General features: G+C 33.0%; 1 protein-coding gene and 1 long non-coding RNA gene across 2 annotated transcripts in view; one reads left to right on the forward strand and one right to left on the reverse strand.

The window, feature by feature from the left end:
- LOC132274082 (uncharacterized) overlaps window positions 1-7,985 on the forward strand; it is a 63,940-nt gene extending 55,955 nt beyond the window's left edge. The window contains exon 5 of the long non-coding RNA XR_009470325.1: window positions 7,802-7,985. This is a non-coding gene — a long non-coding RNA (uncharacterized LOC132274082). The remainder of the gene's footprint in view (window positions 1-7,801) is intronic.
- The window catches only part of LOC132274081 (MADS-box transcription factor 23-like), a 33,319-nt gene extending 15,505 nt beyond the window's left edge, over window positions 1-17,814 (reverse strand). The window contains exons 1-2 of the mRNA XM_059775245.1: window positions 17,576-17,814; window positions 9,045-9,120 (exon numbers count right to left, since the gene is read on the reverse strand). Of these exons, the coding sequence (XP_059631228.1) occupies window positions 9,045-9,120; window positions 17,576-17,757 (258 nt within the window). The 5' untranslated portion in view covers window positions 17,758-17,814. The remainder of the gene's footprint in view (window positions 1-9,044; window positions 9,121-17,575) is intronic.
- Window positions 17,815-18,189: the final 375 nt, after the last annotated feature.

Here is an 18,189-nt window from a genome sequence, read left to right on the forward strand (position 1 = left end):
TTAATTAGAAATCAGTAATCTTATGTCAATCAGACGACTTATTAAAATTTGTCTGAAATAGTATTTAGTTTCGACAGTTCGCTGGAATCTTGGAACTCTGATGATCCATCAGTCTAATGTCACTAATAGGATTTGAGCATCAGCTGTTCCGTCAGACTAATGTCACTAATACGATTTGAGCATAAGCTGTTACAGGCATGATTGAACAGTTCCGAGGAGAACTATTAGATGCTGACAATCATGCCAGTTTTAGCAACGAAAATGGGAAATTGAAACATTTTTCTGATTAGAGTGATTAAGAGTGCTGCCCCTGAAATGTATCTTACCAGAAATCGCAGTTGTGGCAAGTCTGAAATCTCCCTGCTCCCACTGAAACACTTTTATCAGCTCCTTATTTAAGGGAGTCAATTTCAGAAGAAATTCCCAGGATAAAAGCCGCTCTGCTCATTCCGGAAATAATTCCACTTATATCGGAAAATGGGAAACTTAACTGCTTGATGATAGGAGTATTATCTAAACCATATAATTTTTGAACTTAGAAGGTTAACTTGCACCTTCCCTTTTCACCTGTCACATTTTGTGACGCTACGTGCCTGAACCTGCAGAATTCTCGTATTTCTCATCTGTCAAGATAAACGAACTATCTTTTAATGGAAATATTTGGAAACATTTGCAGTTCTCTGAAGCAAGCTTGCCTTAACATGTTTTGGTTTTTGAACTTCCTTTTCTATTCTGCAATCGTGAAAGAACGGTTAGATCATTACATATCTAATTCAAATGAGATCATATTTCAAGCAAGGTTACAAGAGCTTGACTTCTTGCGGGAATCTATTTCTCCCTTTTGCATTCGTATTATCCTGAAATGATCTCTAATGCTTATCAGCGATTGAAGTAAGAAATAAAAAGTGAGGTTCATATTCCGATCAGTGTTGAGACTGCACACAACTCATCTTGGTTGGAGTCTCCAAGTCTTTCCACCCACGTTCATTTGGGAGAGATGAGTATGCGTAAACAATAACCTGTCTGAATGCCTATGTTGTTCACAGTTTGATTTTTCAGACCAACTTTATAAGCTTGTCTTGGCCATCAACGACAGACATTTCACATAAAATAATATAAATTGAATATATATATTATATATATAATCAAGTGTGAGGAAAAGATTGTTTTTTGCTGTAGTAGCACAGCATGTTCAAGAGTCTTTGGAATGATAAGTGGTGATAAGAAGAAATTGGTTTGGTCTTATCCTTGAATCCTTCACCCAGAGTTTTCCTAAGATGTACATTTTCTTTTCTTTCTTAAAATTTTTATTTGTGATGCACATTATGACATTTATTAAATGCACGACACGCATTGTCAATGGGTAAACAAATGAACAAAGCCAAGCTTAAGCTTGAGATTGTTCAAGGTGAGCTTGTTCATTCACGGGGTTTGCTTGGGTTTGACTCGAGCTTAGAAAATTGAACTTGAGCTCAGCGATTGCGAGACATAACTCTTGAATTCATGAAACATATATTTTTTAAATTATAAATTTTCGTAATTTTTATTTTCTATTACATTCTTTATCAATAAATAGGTATGAAACTTGTAAAAATTATAAAAATGAAATAATAATAATAATAATAATAAATAAATAAATGAATGAATAAATAAAATAAAATAAAATAAAAACTGTAATGTATATTGAATAGTCGATCCAATACAAATCGTTAACAGGAATCACATATATCACTGTATACAAGCTGTATGCATCTATACAAGCCGAGCCTAGTTGAGCGGTTTTCGATCTTGTCTCATTTTAAGAGATGAATTCGAATAACAAGATCGAGTGTGACTCGTTAGACGAATAAATGAACACGAACTAAGCTTTAAAATAGTTAAGTTCGAGCTGTTTATGAATAGCTTAGTTCATTTGTAGCCCTAATAATCAATATCCATTTATTTGACTTCATAAGAATGATGGTACAACATTTGGAAGAATTCTTTTTCTTTATTTTTGGCTAGGTAAGGCTCAGGCATACTTTAACAATTACTCCTTAGTAAGGACTTGAAATGACACACCCTTAAATTTAAATACCTAAATTTTGTTCCCAACTGCAAATGCAATCGTAAATCCAGGCACAACATCTTTAATAAAATTGTAATACCAACTACTTCCTCTGTCCCAAAATAAATGTCCTGTTTTGGGTACCATGACCCACAACGGTTCTCAAAATAGGACACTTATTTTGGGATAGAGGGAGTAATAGTAATTTTCCATAAAAAAAATAAAAAAATAAGAAGCCCACAATAAATCCAATGTGAACTAGTAAAATTCAACTTTGTACCCACTATAGGGCTATCCTCGTTACAAAAATCACTCGTACTAGAAAATAGACTAAAATAACAAAGTAAACTAATAAATCTCTATTCCATTGTATTCCAAATCAACGCTTACCTAAAAAATAGTGAAAGGGTGAGCTCACAAGCTCAACAAGATAACCTCAACAAATTGATCTGATCTAATGTTCTCACATATAAGAGCAACTCACATCAAGTAAATTAATCATTTTAAACCCATCTTAAGGTGGCCTCTTTTTTGGATGGATAGTGGTGTTGGAGTGGATTCTGACAGTGGATTCTGACAATGGACAACCTAAGGAGGAGATATCATATTATCGTCAATTGGTGTTGTATGTGCAAAAGGGGTGAGGAGACTGTCAATCACTCCCTTTCGCACTACCCAGTGGCTAGGAATAGCTGAGCCATGATTTTTGCCCTCTTCGGAGTTCATTGGGTCATGTTGGAGTCAACTAAGAATATGCTCGAGGCTTGGAGAGGTTTCTCAGTGGGGAGGTAAGTCCGAGATCCTTGTAAGGTGGCCCATTTTTTCTTATGGTACGGGGGTTGTGGCGGGAGCGGAATAGTCGATCCTTTGATGTTAATTAACATGTATTAGGTTTCACTTTATTAACAATGAGCTTCGGGCTCAACAAATTAAAATGTTTCAATGTCAACCAGGAGTATAAGGCCGTAGGATAGTTCATCTACACACTAATTAATGTAAACCACAAATGTAGGACCATACGCTCCCTTATTTCAAACAACATACGCAATGAGTATAGGATCATATGCTCCCTTACTGTGAGCATAGGACTATACACTCCCTTACTCCAAACAAAGTGTGAATCACATAGTGGTGGATAACTAAAAACACATGTGGTTGGGTTCCACATCAATAGGACATACTCAATCCAATGGCCATATCAATAATAACATTCTCTTTCTTAGATATGTTAAGTAGTTAATCCTCTTGATTAACATTTAACAAGTTTCACTTTATTAACAATAAGCTCCAGGCTCAACAAATCAAAGACTCGATCTCAACCAGAAGTGTAAGGTTGTAGCACAACTCACCTCCACACAAATTGTGAATCACATAGTGGCAAATAACTGAAAACATGCGTGGTTGGGTTCCATATCAATGGGGCATGCTCAATCCAATGGCCATATCAATAATAACATTCTCTTTCTTAGATATGTTAAGTAGCTAATCCTCTTGATTAACATTTAGCAAGTTTCACTTTATTAACAATAAGCTCCAAGCTCAACAAATCAAAGTGACTCAATCTCAACCAGAAGTGTAGGTTGTAGCACAACTCACCTTCACACTAATCAATGTAAGCCACAAGTATAGGATCAAAAACTCCTATACTACGAACAACGTAAGCGACGAGTATAGGATGATTTACTCCCATACTCCAACCATAGGACCATCCACTCTTATGCGCCAAACAAAGTGAATCGCATAGTCCCATATTACTGAAGACACTCCACATGTGGCTTGGTTTATACTACTCACCCAGATGGTCCTGGACCACATTCGCATCAATGGGACATGCCTAGACAGATGACCATATGAACAATAGCAATAACATATGATCGTGCACTCCCAAATAAGCAAGTTTTTGACAATTACTAATTTAATCATCATACGGTTTGTCCCGAACTACTCTAACCAATCAACAATATCCTTCAATTGTTAAATAATATCAACGTTACTAACTACACTTTATTAACAATTAAATGAATCTCAACCAATTGTTATAAGTTTCCAAGTTTGGTCACATCGTCTTTTCATCTTAATTTCTCTAATGCCATGTTTGGTGTGCAGGAATGGAATGGAATTCTCATTCCAACCATTCATTTGTTTGGTATGCAATTTAAAGTGGGAATGACCATTCCTAGGAATGAAAATCCATTCCATAACTAAACCTATAGAATGGTCATTCCATTTCGAAGTAAATTTTTTTTTTAACAAAATCAAGTTCCCAAAAAACCTCGTGTTCCAAGTCAAAAACCACCACAACCACGACTACCACCACCACTGCCTTCCACCACTACAACCACCACCGCCTTTCATTGTAGCCACCTTCATTGCCTTCCACCACCATCATTGCCACCACCACCATTGTTGCTGCCTTCAACCACCACCGTCGCCACCACCACCACCAACTTCCACCACTACCACCTTCAACCATTGCCACCTCCATTACCTTCCACCACCGTTACCATTATCGCCACCGCTGTCACCGCCACCACATTCCACCAATGCCACCTTCCACCACCACCACTTACACCATTGCCACTTTCCACCACCCTCATTGCCATAGCCACCATTGTCGCCGCCTCCACTACCTTCTACCGCTACCACTACCACCACCGTCTCTGCCACCGTCGCCGCCTTCCACCACCAGCACCTTCACTGCCACCGCCACTGCCTTTCACTATCATCACCTACACCACTGATTCCGCCACGGTTGCTGCCGCTCCCACCGCCTTCCACCACCACCACTTTTGCCTTCCGCCACCACCGTCGCCTTTCACCACTACCTACACCACTACCACTTTCCACCTCCACCACCATCGTCACCGCCTTCCACTAATCGCCATTTCTTTTTAAAATATTATCGAAGAATGTTATTTTGTTAATTTCATTTATTTTTTCACTAAGAGGGATAATTTGGAGACTTCAATTTGAAATTCATTTCATTCTAAATTTTAGATTGGTCCAACCAAAAACTATAAAATGAGAATGACCAATCCGGTCCATTCCATTCCCATTCTCATTCCATTCCATTCTTGCATACCTAACACAATATAAGTGTGTTATAAATTTAATTATCCATAATGGTGGATTCTTGTTTTACTATTTTTCTTCTTGTATCATATTGTTAGTTTGTGAAATACTATAGGTTTCCGTTTCCAATTTTATTATTTAGCATTCTATGATACTTTATATCTCTTATACCTGGTTCTCCTATCATCAAAATTTCCTTTTGCCTAATCAACTCTCTCATTTAATTTCATACTGAAATAATATTGTGTTTCAAATTTGTATCTTCCTTGTTTGTTTGGGCTGCCTGTGTGTCGGATAGCATTGTCTTCGTTTTTGTCGTGTCTCCGGCAGTTTTTATCGACTTGTTTGGGTTACCGGTGTGTTCGGTAGTATTGTCCTCGCCTTTGTTGTTTCTCCGATAGTTTTTTTGTTGACTTGTTTGGGTTGTCGGTGTGTTCCGTAGCACTTTCTTTGTCTTCTCTCACACTTTTTGTTACTCGTCATCTCAATGGCAAGTTATTCATGCTTCAATTAATGGAGGAGAATCTTTCAGTAATTGATGTTGTTTCCTACTATTGAAGATTTGGTGTTACCGGGGGAATCAGTGGAGAAAAATCCTCCTTATTTCCTATTTTCTAATTTTTTCCATTCTCATAATTTTTTCTCCTATATAAAGGAGCCTCCGCCATTGTATTGTATATGAATTGTGAGAGCATTATAAAAGTGATGTAGCCCTTTGGGCTCTTTGTGTCGTGGATATAGACCCTAGTGGTTGAACCACATAATATATTTGTGTTCTACTTGTTTTGTTTATCTCTTTGCTTCCGTTTTATGCGTTACCACAGTTATTTATTTCATTCGATTTTATTTTATTTACTTTTATCTTTATATTTGCATTCTCATTTTATTTATATTCAAGTCATGCCCGACTTGTAAACTTGGGTAAAAGACAAAAGCAAGAATGGCCTCACATACCAAGGGGCTATTAGCCCAATGGTTTAATCTCCCTACCCTCAAAGAGGAGGGGAGGGATTCGAGTCCCGGCATGGGCAATGTGTGTTGAGTACCTACCTGATCAAAAAAAGAAAAAAAGAAAAAATAAAAAAGAAAAAGAAAAAGAAGAAGAAGAATGGCCTCACATGGACCATACCACATAATGTCCTATGCTTGGTTATGCACTTGACAAATAGGGTCATTCCTGTCCTCGTCACACCTTCTGTTCATGTTGCAATTTATCTTCTTCTTTTTCTCCCTTTTAACTAAATAACTCATACAAAATTATTGTCTAAATATTCTAGGCAGAAATCAGAGAGTACAGTATCTAGAAATATCTAATTCATAATACTATTTAATCTAGGTCCTAAAATTTCATGGCATAATGATACACATATAATTTGTACTCTCAGCTTATGCTGAATTTGATGTGTTGTAAGAATCTGTATTTTATTGTAATATTCTGGATTATAAGATATTTTTCTTAATATCAGTTAACTAATATTCATTAAAATTATTAATTAATGTTGGATGGACCCAAGGCCAGACCCAGTCAACTCAGAAGAGTGAGTGGGACCATTCAGCCAAGGCAAGGCTCCAACAGCAGGCACACACCCTGCGTGCCATCAGGCGTGCGTTGGCTTGCGCGGCTGGCTGGGTAAGTCATCCACTTCCCCTTTTCGCGGTCAGTCAACTGAGACCCTAATCTTCCGGCATTAACTGCTTAAATTAAAGATCTACTCCTCAAATTGAGCCCTAATATTTGAAGATTCCATTGATATATTAACTGCTAAAAAGCCTCTATGTACTTGCAATTGCGGTTTCGTTTATATACGTATACATAAAGACATGCAGGACATAATTTTAATCACAGATATATGTATTCTTATATGTGTATATAATATACTTATCAACAATAGATGTTTAATTCTTGGAAAAACAGGCTATGGATTACCAACTCCATCCAAAAAGAAAAAATTTCAACCAAGACTACATAATAACTACCTCAATTCATAGATTTTATGCTCAGCAGTGTATGTAATCCTCAAAGTGAATATATGCATACAACCATATTCAATGTACTTCAATCATCATCTACTGTATAGATTGATTACAATAATTTTAAATTAAGCATTAAATGTTTAATTTGGCAATTTAGAATCATTTATGAAAAATAAGACAATATCAACTTGCCTGGTGTATTCTACTATTATCCTTTGGTGTTTTGCAATATAGTTGATCGTCTGATCTCCCTTTCCTTCAACTGTGAGTCTCTCAAAAAAATAAACTTAATAGAAACTTACTATTATACTAGAATTTATGTTAAAGTCCTCTAAATAGACTTTAATTTCATTAGGCTTCTTCCACAATTAAATTAAAATTTTAAGGCTCAATATTCTCTCTATTTCATTATTATTATTATTATTATTTATTTCATTTTCTTTTACGATTGTTAATTTGTTACATGAATCCTCAACCTTCCATTTGAAAAGTAGAGGATATATCACTTGAGCTAAGCTTTTGGTAATTATATATAGGGCAACTCTGTGTGCCAAGAACATACCAGATAAAGACAGAAGCCTATTCTGCCAAGTTCAAACATTGAACTAGAATTGAACTCTTAATGTAGTCAGTTTAAAGTTTTTGAGTCATTTGTTGGCAAAATTGTTTTCAAAATCAATTATCAAGTGTTTTTTTTGTTTTTTTAAGGTTGAGTCATGTTTAAGGAGAACATCAAGGATCAACTACAAGAAGATTTGGATGATGCACACTTCAGTTCAATCACACGCATCAAAGGTAAAGTGAGAGTGTCAGGATAAGTGTAGGATACTTGCAAATAAGGTTCATATTTTTTTATTTATGAAATGACAAAAAAAAAAAAAAAACAAAGAAAGTTCACTTTTTCATTTTCTTTTTAACTAGTGTTAGACTATATTTTAAATTGATTTGGTGGGTTTTTATACAAGGAGTGAGCTACGCACCAGTACACTTATCTTTTGCACTGATATCCCCTTTAAGATTTTTCAGAATTTCAATTCCAGAGATTTTTGCATTGGTATACTAACAAGTCCGAATTTATGTTGAAACATCACGAAACTTCTCCAAATTGTTTCTGAATTCTTTTCAAAGTTTGAAAAGATTTCCCAATTCAATTTAAACGTGCTAATGAAATTAAATAATAATAATAATAATTATTATAATAATGAAATCAGATAACCTTTGATCTCATGTTGAACTGTTTAGCCCTGTTACACATAAACTTGAGATTTGGTTTTGGATGTACTCTATGATAATAATTTTTTCACAATACATAGCATGCCATTATTTTGATCAATGTTATCGTATTTTTATAACAATAAGAATTACCAAGTAATATGTCTTTGCTAGCTTACTTTTTCGGGTGGAGATGTCTTAACTTATTCATATTAATGTCTCCCCTTTTATTGCTTCCGAAACCAATCCGTCCCTATCATCTTCTATTCGGTGATTTCAACTATGAGACCAGAAAAACCAAGGTTGGTACACAAGCATTGCAGACATAAAAGGTTTGTTGCTGTCTACCATCACTGTCGATGTATAAACATGCTTCATGTTCTGAATATTGTAAATATAGGTTGCTAATAAAATTTCTTATTTGCATAAAATGTTGTTGAAAGTTTTCGGCTCCATTAATTAATAATTAGATGATTCTGGTTTATGATGTATTTTAGATACAAGTAATCCAATCGAAATAATGTTACGTCTTTATCTGGAAATTGGCTATTTAGTACATGTATTTGCAATATATAGGTTATTGTTCACTTTTTCATGCATATGTTAAAAGCAAGGTAAATGCAATGAAATGAAGAACAATAATCTGAGTATGCTCGTTCCATTTATATATATATATATATATTTCAAATAATATGAAAGGCCTTGTAGACGGAAATGAGAGATTGATGATAAAGATTACCTTGACATCAGAAAATGCGTTTTCCGATTGGTGATGCGCCTCTTTTGACTTGTATTGTTCAATTATCGACTCCATGCTGATAAAAATAGCATCAAACTGTGTTAGATTTGTTCCTGCAATGTGATGAATCTTATTTTTGTAATGCATCAGTGTAGCAAGAACAGATGTGGAAATAAAACTAGCTTTTTAAATCTATTTTTATTCAACATTTCCATAAACAATAAACTCAATTCATGTCTTATACAGCAGAAAAATGTATCTAGGTCCGACAGATTTTCCTTGCTGAGTTATTACTTATAATATTTGTTCTCGGACTTATTTTCGTAATGATGAAGGCTAGTTGGTTGCTGGGTTGAGAAGCTCATACGGTTGAACCAAGATTTTTAATAACATTTTTCAGGTTTAGTTCATATTAATAAGCTGAATGTTCATAGAGGAAGATATTGTAGAGAAAAAGAGGGCAAGTTAAATGAATGAGTTCTTCTGGCATATGGTGTTATCAACAAATATTATAAAATTTTATAAAATGTTTATGACAACCACCATAATCTGTGAGAGTATGTTTGGGGTTGGTCGTGAATTGAACATGGTCAAAATGCTGAAATGACATATATGCGGAGCAAGACAAGAAATTCTAACAAAAAAAGAAAAGGGTGGTGAAACAGTTGTTTGAGCACTACTGAATATAAAACTATCACACCGTTGTGTAAAGACTATTTGCTTTGCATATTTTCTGTATTTACGATTTCAAAATGTATGTACATAATTAACAATGGAGGGTAATACTATAGGAAGAAATACCAAAGTTTTTTTAAATATATATATATATATTTTATAACAAATTTTTTTTTTTTTTTTTTTCTATAAAGTATTTTTTTTATATGTAAAATGAGTCATATATGAAACTTTGATTGAACATACATATAGAGAGGGTAATTGAATAAATGCTAATTGAGGAGGCTTATGGAAAGAACAAGAAAAATCTCGGGTTTTAGAAAAGAAAGGATTCTCAAAAAGACATATTGACACACTAAGTCAATACCTTTTTGGACATGACACATTCATAATAAGATTCAATGGTGTATGTTATTTGCAAATGATATTATTGAGATCGATGAGACTTAGAGAAAGGGTGGAGGTTTAAAAAAAAAATTCTAGAATTAAAATGATTTAAGATAAGTAGAAAATGATTCACAAAAAGATATCGAGAACCAATATGGAGCACAAAAAATATATATATATACACAATAAAGGACATGGTTGTGTGATTATAGCTACAATGATGGTAAGAGAAACAAGGAATTCTCAAATATCACTAAGTCAATACCTTTCTACCATGGTTATGAATGAACTGACATGACACATTCATGATTCAGTGATAAATGTTATTTGGTGATAATATTGCGTTGGTCGATGAGACTAGAGAAAGGGTCGATGCCAAATTGAAATTTTGGAAGATTCTAAATGATTTAAGATAAGTAGAAATGAAATTGAATATATTCTAAATGATTTAAGACAAGTAGAAATGCAATTGAATATATGATTGTAGCTTTAGTACGTATAGAAATACAAATGAGAAGAGCTCAAGAATCATGAGATACAAAAAAGTGAATATTTATGTTATTTAGGCTCAATTTTTCATAATAAAGGAGAAATTAGAGATGATGTGAATCTAGTATATTACGTAATCGTCGTATCCCCTTAAAATTGAAAGGGAAGTTCTATAGGACAGCTATTAGACCCGTTGAACTCTGTGGGACGATATGTTGGGCAGATAAAAAACAACATATGTATAGAGTGAGTGGCGAAATGCGAATGTTGAGATGTATATGTAGTAAGACTAAAAAGGATAGAGTAAGAAATGATCATATTCGTAAAACAGTTAAAATAACACAGATTTGAGATAAAATGAGAGAGAATTATTTAATATGGTTTGAACATGTATAAAAAAAATCTTTAAGTGGGCTAGTTAGGACTTACGAAGTATGATAGTTCACATTGATGGTAATTATAGGAGAAGAGGAAGACTAAAGTTAATGTAGGTAGAGTTAGTAAAGAATGATAGAGTAGCATGTAGCTTGACTGAAGCCATGACCTTAGGGTGAGCTGAATGAAAAAATAGGATTCATTTAGTGGACCGCAAATGGTTGAAAAGACCCTTTGTTTGTTATTGTTAACGATTTCATGTAAACTTTTTTATTTATCAACATTTTTCCAAAAAAACACTTTTTTGGTGTTTGGCTTAAATCTTGATAGTATTTTCTATTAAAACAAAAAACAAAATCTTTTTTAAAAATTCAATTATTTTTAAAGAATAATCTCTATAGAGCATAAATCTAAAAAAAAAAATTATTCTCTTTTTATTTTTTTTAGCAAATCAACACAATATATTACATATATAATATATATTATATATTATATTATCATTCATAATCATTGGTCTGTTGTGGTCCAAATTCATCCTATAACCAGAACCCTTTGGGAGAAGTAGATGTTGGGTGAGCCAAGCATATTACGTCATTGGTATGTCCACCCAATAAAAATGCATCATACAATGAAATTGGTTCCAACTACTTATAAAAATTGCTATAAACAAATTGGTATAATGCATTTTTAATGGGTGATCATACCAATGATATAGTATGTGTGGAGAAATTATTAGATGGTCCAGATCCATAAACACTTAGTGGACCAAAAATGACTCCACAAGAGTGTATTAATATATTACAAAGAAATTTCAACAACGGTCGGGATTTAATTCGCCTGTCATATATCAAATGGACTTGGACTATCTAATAATTTCTTGTATGTACAACTCACCCAAGAAAGAATCTCCTTGTCACATGGCACACTTTCATTCGTCCACATAGGGGCAGGACTTGGGTGGGACTAACTTGAGCAACCCAATTCTTGCTCGAAAATTTTACGGGAGTGGGTAAGGTGCTTGAAACCGTGAGATGGGATTAGGTTTAAACTTTAGAACTTGAATTTATTTTGGACAGGATTTGGGCAAAAGTTTTTGTAACTGGAGGAACTTGAAAAACCCAAAGAACCCGAAACATAATAATAGTTTATGACTTTTATATTTATAATTAGATTATTTATAGTATCATCAATCGTGAATTACACATATTTTGATTGATTTTTGTTACACTTTTGGATGGTTTAGGCAAGTAAAGATAACACTTTATTTTCTTTCCATGTTTATTTAATAGTAGGTTATTATAATCTTGGACGACCCAAAAATCGATGAAATTCATGTCGTATAACGCAGGTTGAGCCGGCGATTGATTTCTTGGGACTTGGGCTTAGCTCAGGCTAAGGTGTTAAAACCTTGGATTTGACGTGGACTAACCCTTTGGCCCGCCCAAATCTTGATAGATAATGTCTTGTAGGCACAGACTTGGCACTACTATCACTGTATGTCTGTTGCCTCCTTGAATTATTTTCTTTCTTATTTTATAGATGTGTAGTGACATTTTATGTGATAAAAGAATTACACATAGACTAAAAGGAAAATTCTATAGGATCGTTAGCACAACTACTATTTATGGAGCAAAGTTGATGGGCTTTGAAAAAGAAACAAGAATAGCCTCTTTATTTAGCAGAATATTAAGATGGATAGTTGGAAAGTGACTAGAAGATGTAGGATCACAAATGAAAGAATAAGAGAAAAATTAGTTGTAGTACACTCATAAACAATAAAATAAATGAGAGTAGACTTGGATAGTTGGGCACATACATGAAGACCTAAATGTACCGGTGAGAAAATGGAATTTCCGTTGAAGGTAAGAGACTGAGAGGGGGCCAAAAATAATATTGGATTAAGTTGGAGACAGTGAGACACCTAGAGTTGACAAAGATGGGTGGAAGCCTACAATCTCAATAAAAAATGATTTTAAAAAATTAAACATGGTAGATGATACGGCGGATTGGCGGGTAATAAAAAGGAATTAAGATAGGGAATTCATATGGCCGAGGCCGACCCTATTCATATGTGAATGGCAAAGATGATGATGATTTTATAGGTGGGTGTGAAATATTTTACAAAATGCACCCCCAATTTTCAAAATTATTAATTTTGTCCCCCTTTTTAACTTCTCCAAAAATCAAACTCTTTTCTCGTCTCTCTTTCATGATGCCTTTCTTCATTCATTCTTGTCATTTGGGTATTGCTTGAATATATATAGCTCTTGACATGATTTTTTGTTTATCTCAATTTTTTTATTATTGTAAAATGATATAGGTTTTGATATTCCAGTCACGTTTATCCTTTGATTTTGATTTTGATTTTTGTAGTTAAGAGTTCTGTTATTTAGATTTGTTATTACATAATTTAATTGTTTTGGTTCAACAATTTCTATATGACTAGTCTTTGTTTTCAGTAATGCTAATTATCGGTCAAAATAATAATCTTATTTTGTGAGAAGCAAATGATAGTAGTATATTTTCATCTGGTTGTGTGGGTTTTCAATAGAAAATGGATCCCATCGAATCCAATTAGAATATTCAAGTCTTATATAGTGTAAAACTTTTTACAATTATATATATATTTACTATGATTAAAAATGATTATGGTAGTAATCTTATGCGAAGAGAGGAAATGATAAATTATACCAAGTGGGTTTAGGTGAGGGGTAATTTAGATCCAAATGTATAGGTGTTTGTCAAATACAAAATTACTCTTGTAAAATTGACATAATTTGTGATATATTTTGTTAAAGTGACATTATTCATCCATTCTTTTTGGACCTAGTCGCATTTGTAAGACCATAAAAATAAGTTATCATTTATTATATTATACCAAGAATTTGTTCCATAATGCAATCAAACTCATTTCACCAACTCATTTCACTATTAATGTTATACTAGGACTTACATGTGGATGCAATTCCACCTTGTCAGAGGGTGGACCTATAACTTTAGGTAAAAGGGGCAAGTCTGAAATTTTGTAATAATTTTAAGAGGGGCATTAGCAATATTTTAAGAGTATATATTGAAAAAAAAGAAAAAATAGCATGGTATATTAATAAAAAATTAAAAATTCAGGCCTCACTTGCTACTAGGTCCGTCCCTACACCTTGTTATGCTGATTGGAATAATTTTTGTTTGGATAATGCTTCAATCCTACCCCCCATCAGAGCAGATTGTGTCATACTCATTAACGTGTTTTAATAAGAGGTTGACACCTCTTTTAAACTTAAAAAAATACAAAACATGGGTTATACTAATTTTTAGGTTGTATCTCACCCACATGATCATCCACATCTTTCTTTTCCCTTAGCTCTAGTTGCTAAAATTCCAAATCTTAATATTTCATACAAGACCTCCACTTTTTAGAATAATAAAAATTCTTTTAATTCTGAAATAGTTTCACGGAGTTTTTATAATCATATATATATATATAAAAAATAGTTTTAAAATTATTCAACTTTGAATGTATCTTTTTTTAATTATGTTTCTAGAGAACAACTCATACAAAATTGTCTTTCCTACCTTTTTCTGATACTTTTAATTTTCTTAAGATAGAAACTATCCTTAAAAAAATTAAAATATCCATTTCTATTTCTCCTTTTTCAAAATCTACCTCAATTAAAAATCTGATGGGATAGGACTGAAGTATTATCCTATTTGTTTTATTGTTGTTCAAAGCTACCCTATAATTGAGAGACAATAATGTACTTGGAAGGTAAGATTTCGTTTGGTTAGATAGAATTAAAGGGAAAAGAAAAGGAATATAAAATTTTAAAACTTTTTTTTGGGTTTGGTTAGATAGAAAGGAAAAGTTCTGAAAAATTATGATTCTTGTAATCTTATATTTTTTTTCAAAATGTTTCTTACACAAAACACTCTGAAAATGTTTTATTTTCACATGAAAACATCGTATTTTAAATAAATTTTTTAGACTGGGTTTCAAAGAATTACAGTCTAACAATAACTTTATAGATAAGGTTTTAATCAACTTGAGTTCCATTTTAAATTATTTTTCATCATATATGAATGAAATAAATAGGAATTTTTAAGGTTTGAAAACCACATCATTTATATATATATATATATATATATATATATACACACATTACTATTAATTAATTCTTTATTACTTGACTATTTTTATAAAATAAGGGCAATTTAGGTATCTAGCTAATCTATAATATAATATTTTTTTCACAATTTTCTTGAAAAACTCTTCATACTAATCAAATACATACTACTAGAAATCAATTTTCTTTTCATTCACTCTCTCTACTTCTCATTTTTCATTTTTTATTTCTTTTCTTTTCTTGCTATTTAGAAGTATAGATTTTACAGTGCATTGGAAACAGACAAAAACAAGGCCGACCCAAGGGTAAAGCCCAACTACTAAGCCAGCCATTAAGGCCCAAAAAAGACCGGTATCCAACCCATTTGAATCAACTAGCCGTTGGCAACGACCAAAAGGAGAGCAAAACAGACCAATCAAACTGTGGAAGATAGGCACAACCACCATGAAATGCTCTTCAGTCATCGACCATTGAATAGAAAAGACGGTGGCGGGAAGGTCTCAATCACGAGCGATGGGATTATCGCGAAGACGGTGTGAGCTGAGCCTGCACTTGGTTGATGCTAAGATGTTTAGAACTTAGTTTACAGAAGAGTGTCGAGGTCTGAAGGATACGCTTAGAAGGATAAGAAAATCACTGTAAAATGGATTAATGAGCTCGTCCTCCTTCCAATCCTTCAATTTTCATCCATTTTTTAAAACAAATAGTACAAAATAAGATTTTCATCCAAATATTTTCTCTTATTTTATCAATTCAAATAAAGCTCTCTTAAGCATCCTCCTTTCTTTATATTTTTCTATCCGCCCAAAATTGAGAGAAGAGGAGAGAGAAAGAAGTATCAATTAACAAAAATATGTATTTTTCATTTCTAACCTTTCTATAAACTTAGAATAAACATAGAATTTTTATAATTTTAAATAATGAGGGTATATTGGTAAAAAGAATATAAAAATCCTCTTTTCCTTCCTTCCAACCAAACAAAAATTAATGTATCACCTCATCCATCCTTTCTACTATCCATTCCATCTAACCAAACAAAATTTGAGGGAGACATCTTTTCTTCCCTAAGGATGCCTCGTCTATCGCTTTTCCTCTCCCTTCCATCAATTTTACCATCCCTCCAACCAAACAGAGCATTAGCGTTTGTGCGTGGAGGAGGGGAAAATATGGTTTTGAGTCAATTGTGACGAAGGATTTAAATATCAAAGTAACACATTCTCTAATCGTTTAAACTTTTGGAGTAGATGGTTGTTAATAGATTGCACATGCATAACATTCGTCGACAAGGACAGAGCCAACACGGCCGATACAGACCCAATAATTTTTTTTTCATATTTATATAAACATATGTATATAATGTTACATTATGCCCCCCTAAAAATTACCTTATTCTAAAAATCTCTCTAATTCTTTCTTTTCTTTCTTACTCTACTTCTTCTTCAAAAAGAATTTATATTTAGTTTTTATTTTCTTCAAATAAATTTGCATTCCCTTTCTTTAATCAAGCCCCAATTTTTCCCATCTCAAGCAGTACTAAATAAGAAATTCTATATATCGGTGTCTGTATGCCACCTTAAACTGATATCATGTCTGATTGGTGCTCTAATCGTTGTACATCATTAAGGATTGAACAATTACGGTTTAAATTTTAGATTCAGTGAAGCACAACAGACATTATATATATATATATATATATATATATATATATATATATGTATGTATGTTTGTTTACGTGTATTCACTATTCATGATTCAGTCCTCCCTCCATTTCTCTTACTGGCCATTGAGATTAAGGTTGCATATAGTACACTATATGCTTCAAAACAAAGTGATATTACTACTAATTAGCACTCCAAACAACATTGATCATCACTAAGGAATCAACTATTAATGCTTACATTTTAGTTCATTGAAGCATAACAGACATTTTACATATCTGTATATACATATGTTTATGTGTGTAAATATACATATATACACATACATATTAAACATCAAATTCCACTGGAAGAGTAGTTATTCTTTTATATCCAGATTTAATTCGTGCATAAATTCCTTACACACCAAGTGAACAGCTCTCTCTCTCTATATATATATATATATAAATTCCATTTATATCTCAGGAAATTATCCTAGAATATGTATCTTAAACAAAAATTATTTAATCCACAACAATTAGTATATGAACAAAAATGTACACAAGTGTAAAAACATGATCAACAATAACAAACACATTTTGGATTAAAAAAAATCACAAAATTTCAAGTTAATCCAATGCATTAGAGAAGTTCTCTATGTCACATTAAATCAAAATTAAAATATAAAATCATAAAAAAAAAAAATATATATATATATATATATATATATAACATTTTTCAGGATAAATCAAAAAAGTAGATTCAGAATGAAGATCTCATCAATCTACATGTTTATAGAATTGAAGTGAAAGAGCGAAAATAAATGATGAAGCATTGATCGAAATCGCACCTGGTGCTAGCAAAATCGTAGAGCTTGCCGGTGCTGGAGAAGATGATGACTCCTACTTCGGCGTCGCACAGAATCGCCAGCTCTCTGGCCTTCTTCAGCAATCCGCTCCTCCGCTTCGAGAATGTCACTTGCCTGCTCGTCGAGTTGTCGATCCTCCTGATCACGATCTTCCCTCTCCCCATGCTTTTCTGATCTCTAGAGAGAGAAAATTACAAATATATATATATATGTGTGTGTGTGTGTGTCTACATGTATATATACACAGAGAGTGGAGAGAGATATGTATATATATATATATATAAAGAGAGAGAGGGGAAGAGAAATGAGAGAAAATAAAAGAATATCGTCAACAGATGGATAAATATTGGAAGAGCGCCGATAATCGAAGAGAAAAGAAACAAGAAATTAGTACGGAGAAATGTTTGGAGAGAGAGAAAATCGAAGAATTTTCCGAGGAAAAAAAAAACTTACTTAGGCGGAGGTTTATGGTGTAGACTCCTGGCGCAGTGGCTTGACAATCGTCGTTTTGGTCCTTTCTGAATTCACATCATCAGCTATAGAAGGAAAGTGTGTATATATAGAAAGATATATACAGTAGAACAATAGATATATAT

Source organism: Cornus florida, unplaced genomic scaffold (genome assembly GCF_030987335.1).
Source record: "Cornus florida cultivar Cherokee Brave unplaced genomic scaffold, ASM3098733v1 CherokeeBrave_3.0.0_Hap2_Chr09, whole genome shotgun sequence".
Lineage (NCBI taxonomy): Eukaryota > Viridiplantae > Streptophyta > Magnoliopsida > Cornales > Cornaceae > Cornus > Cornus florida.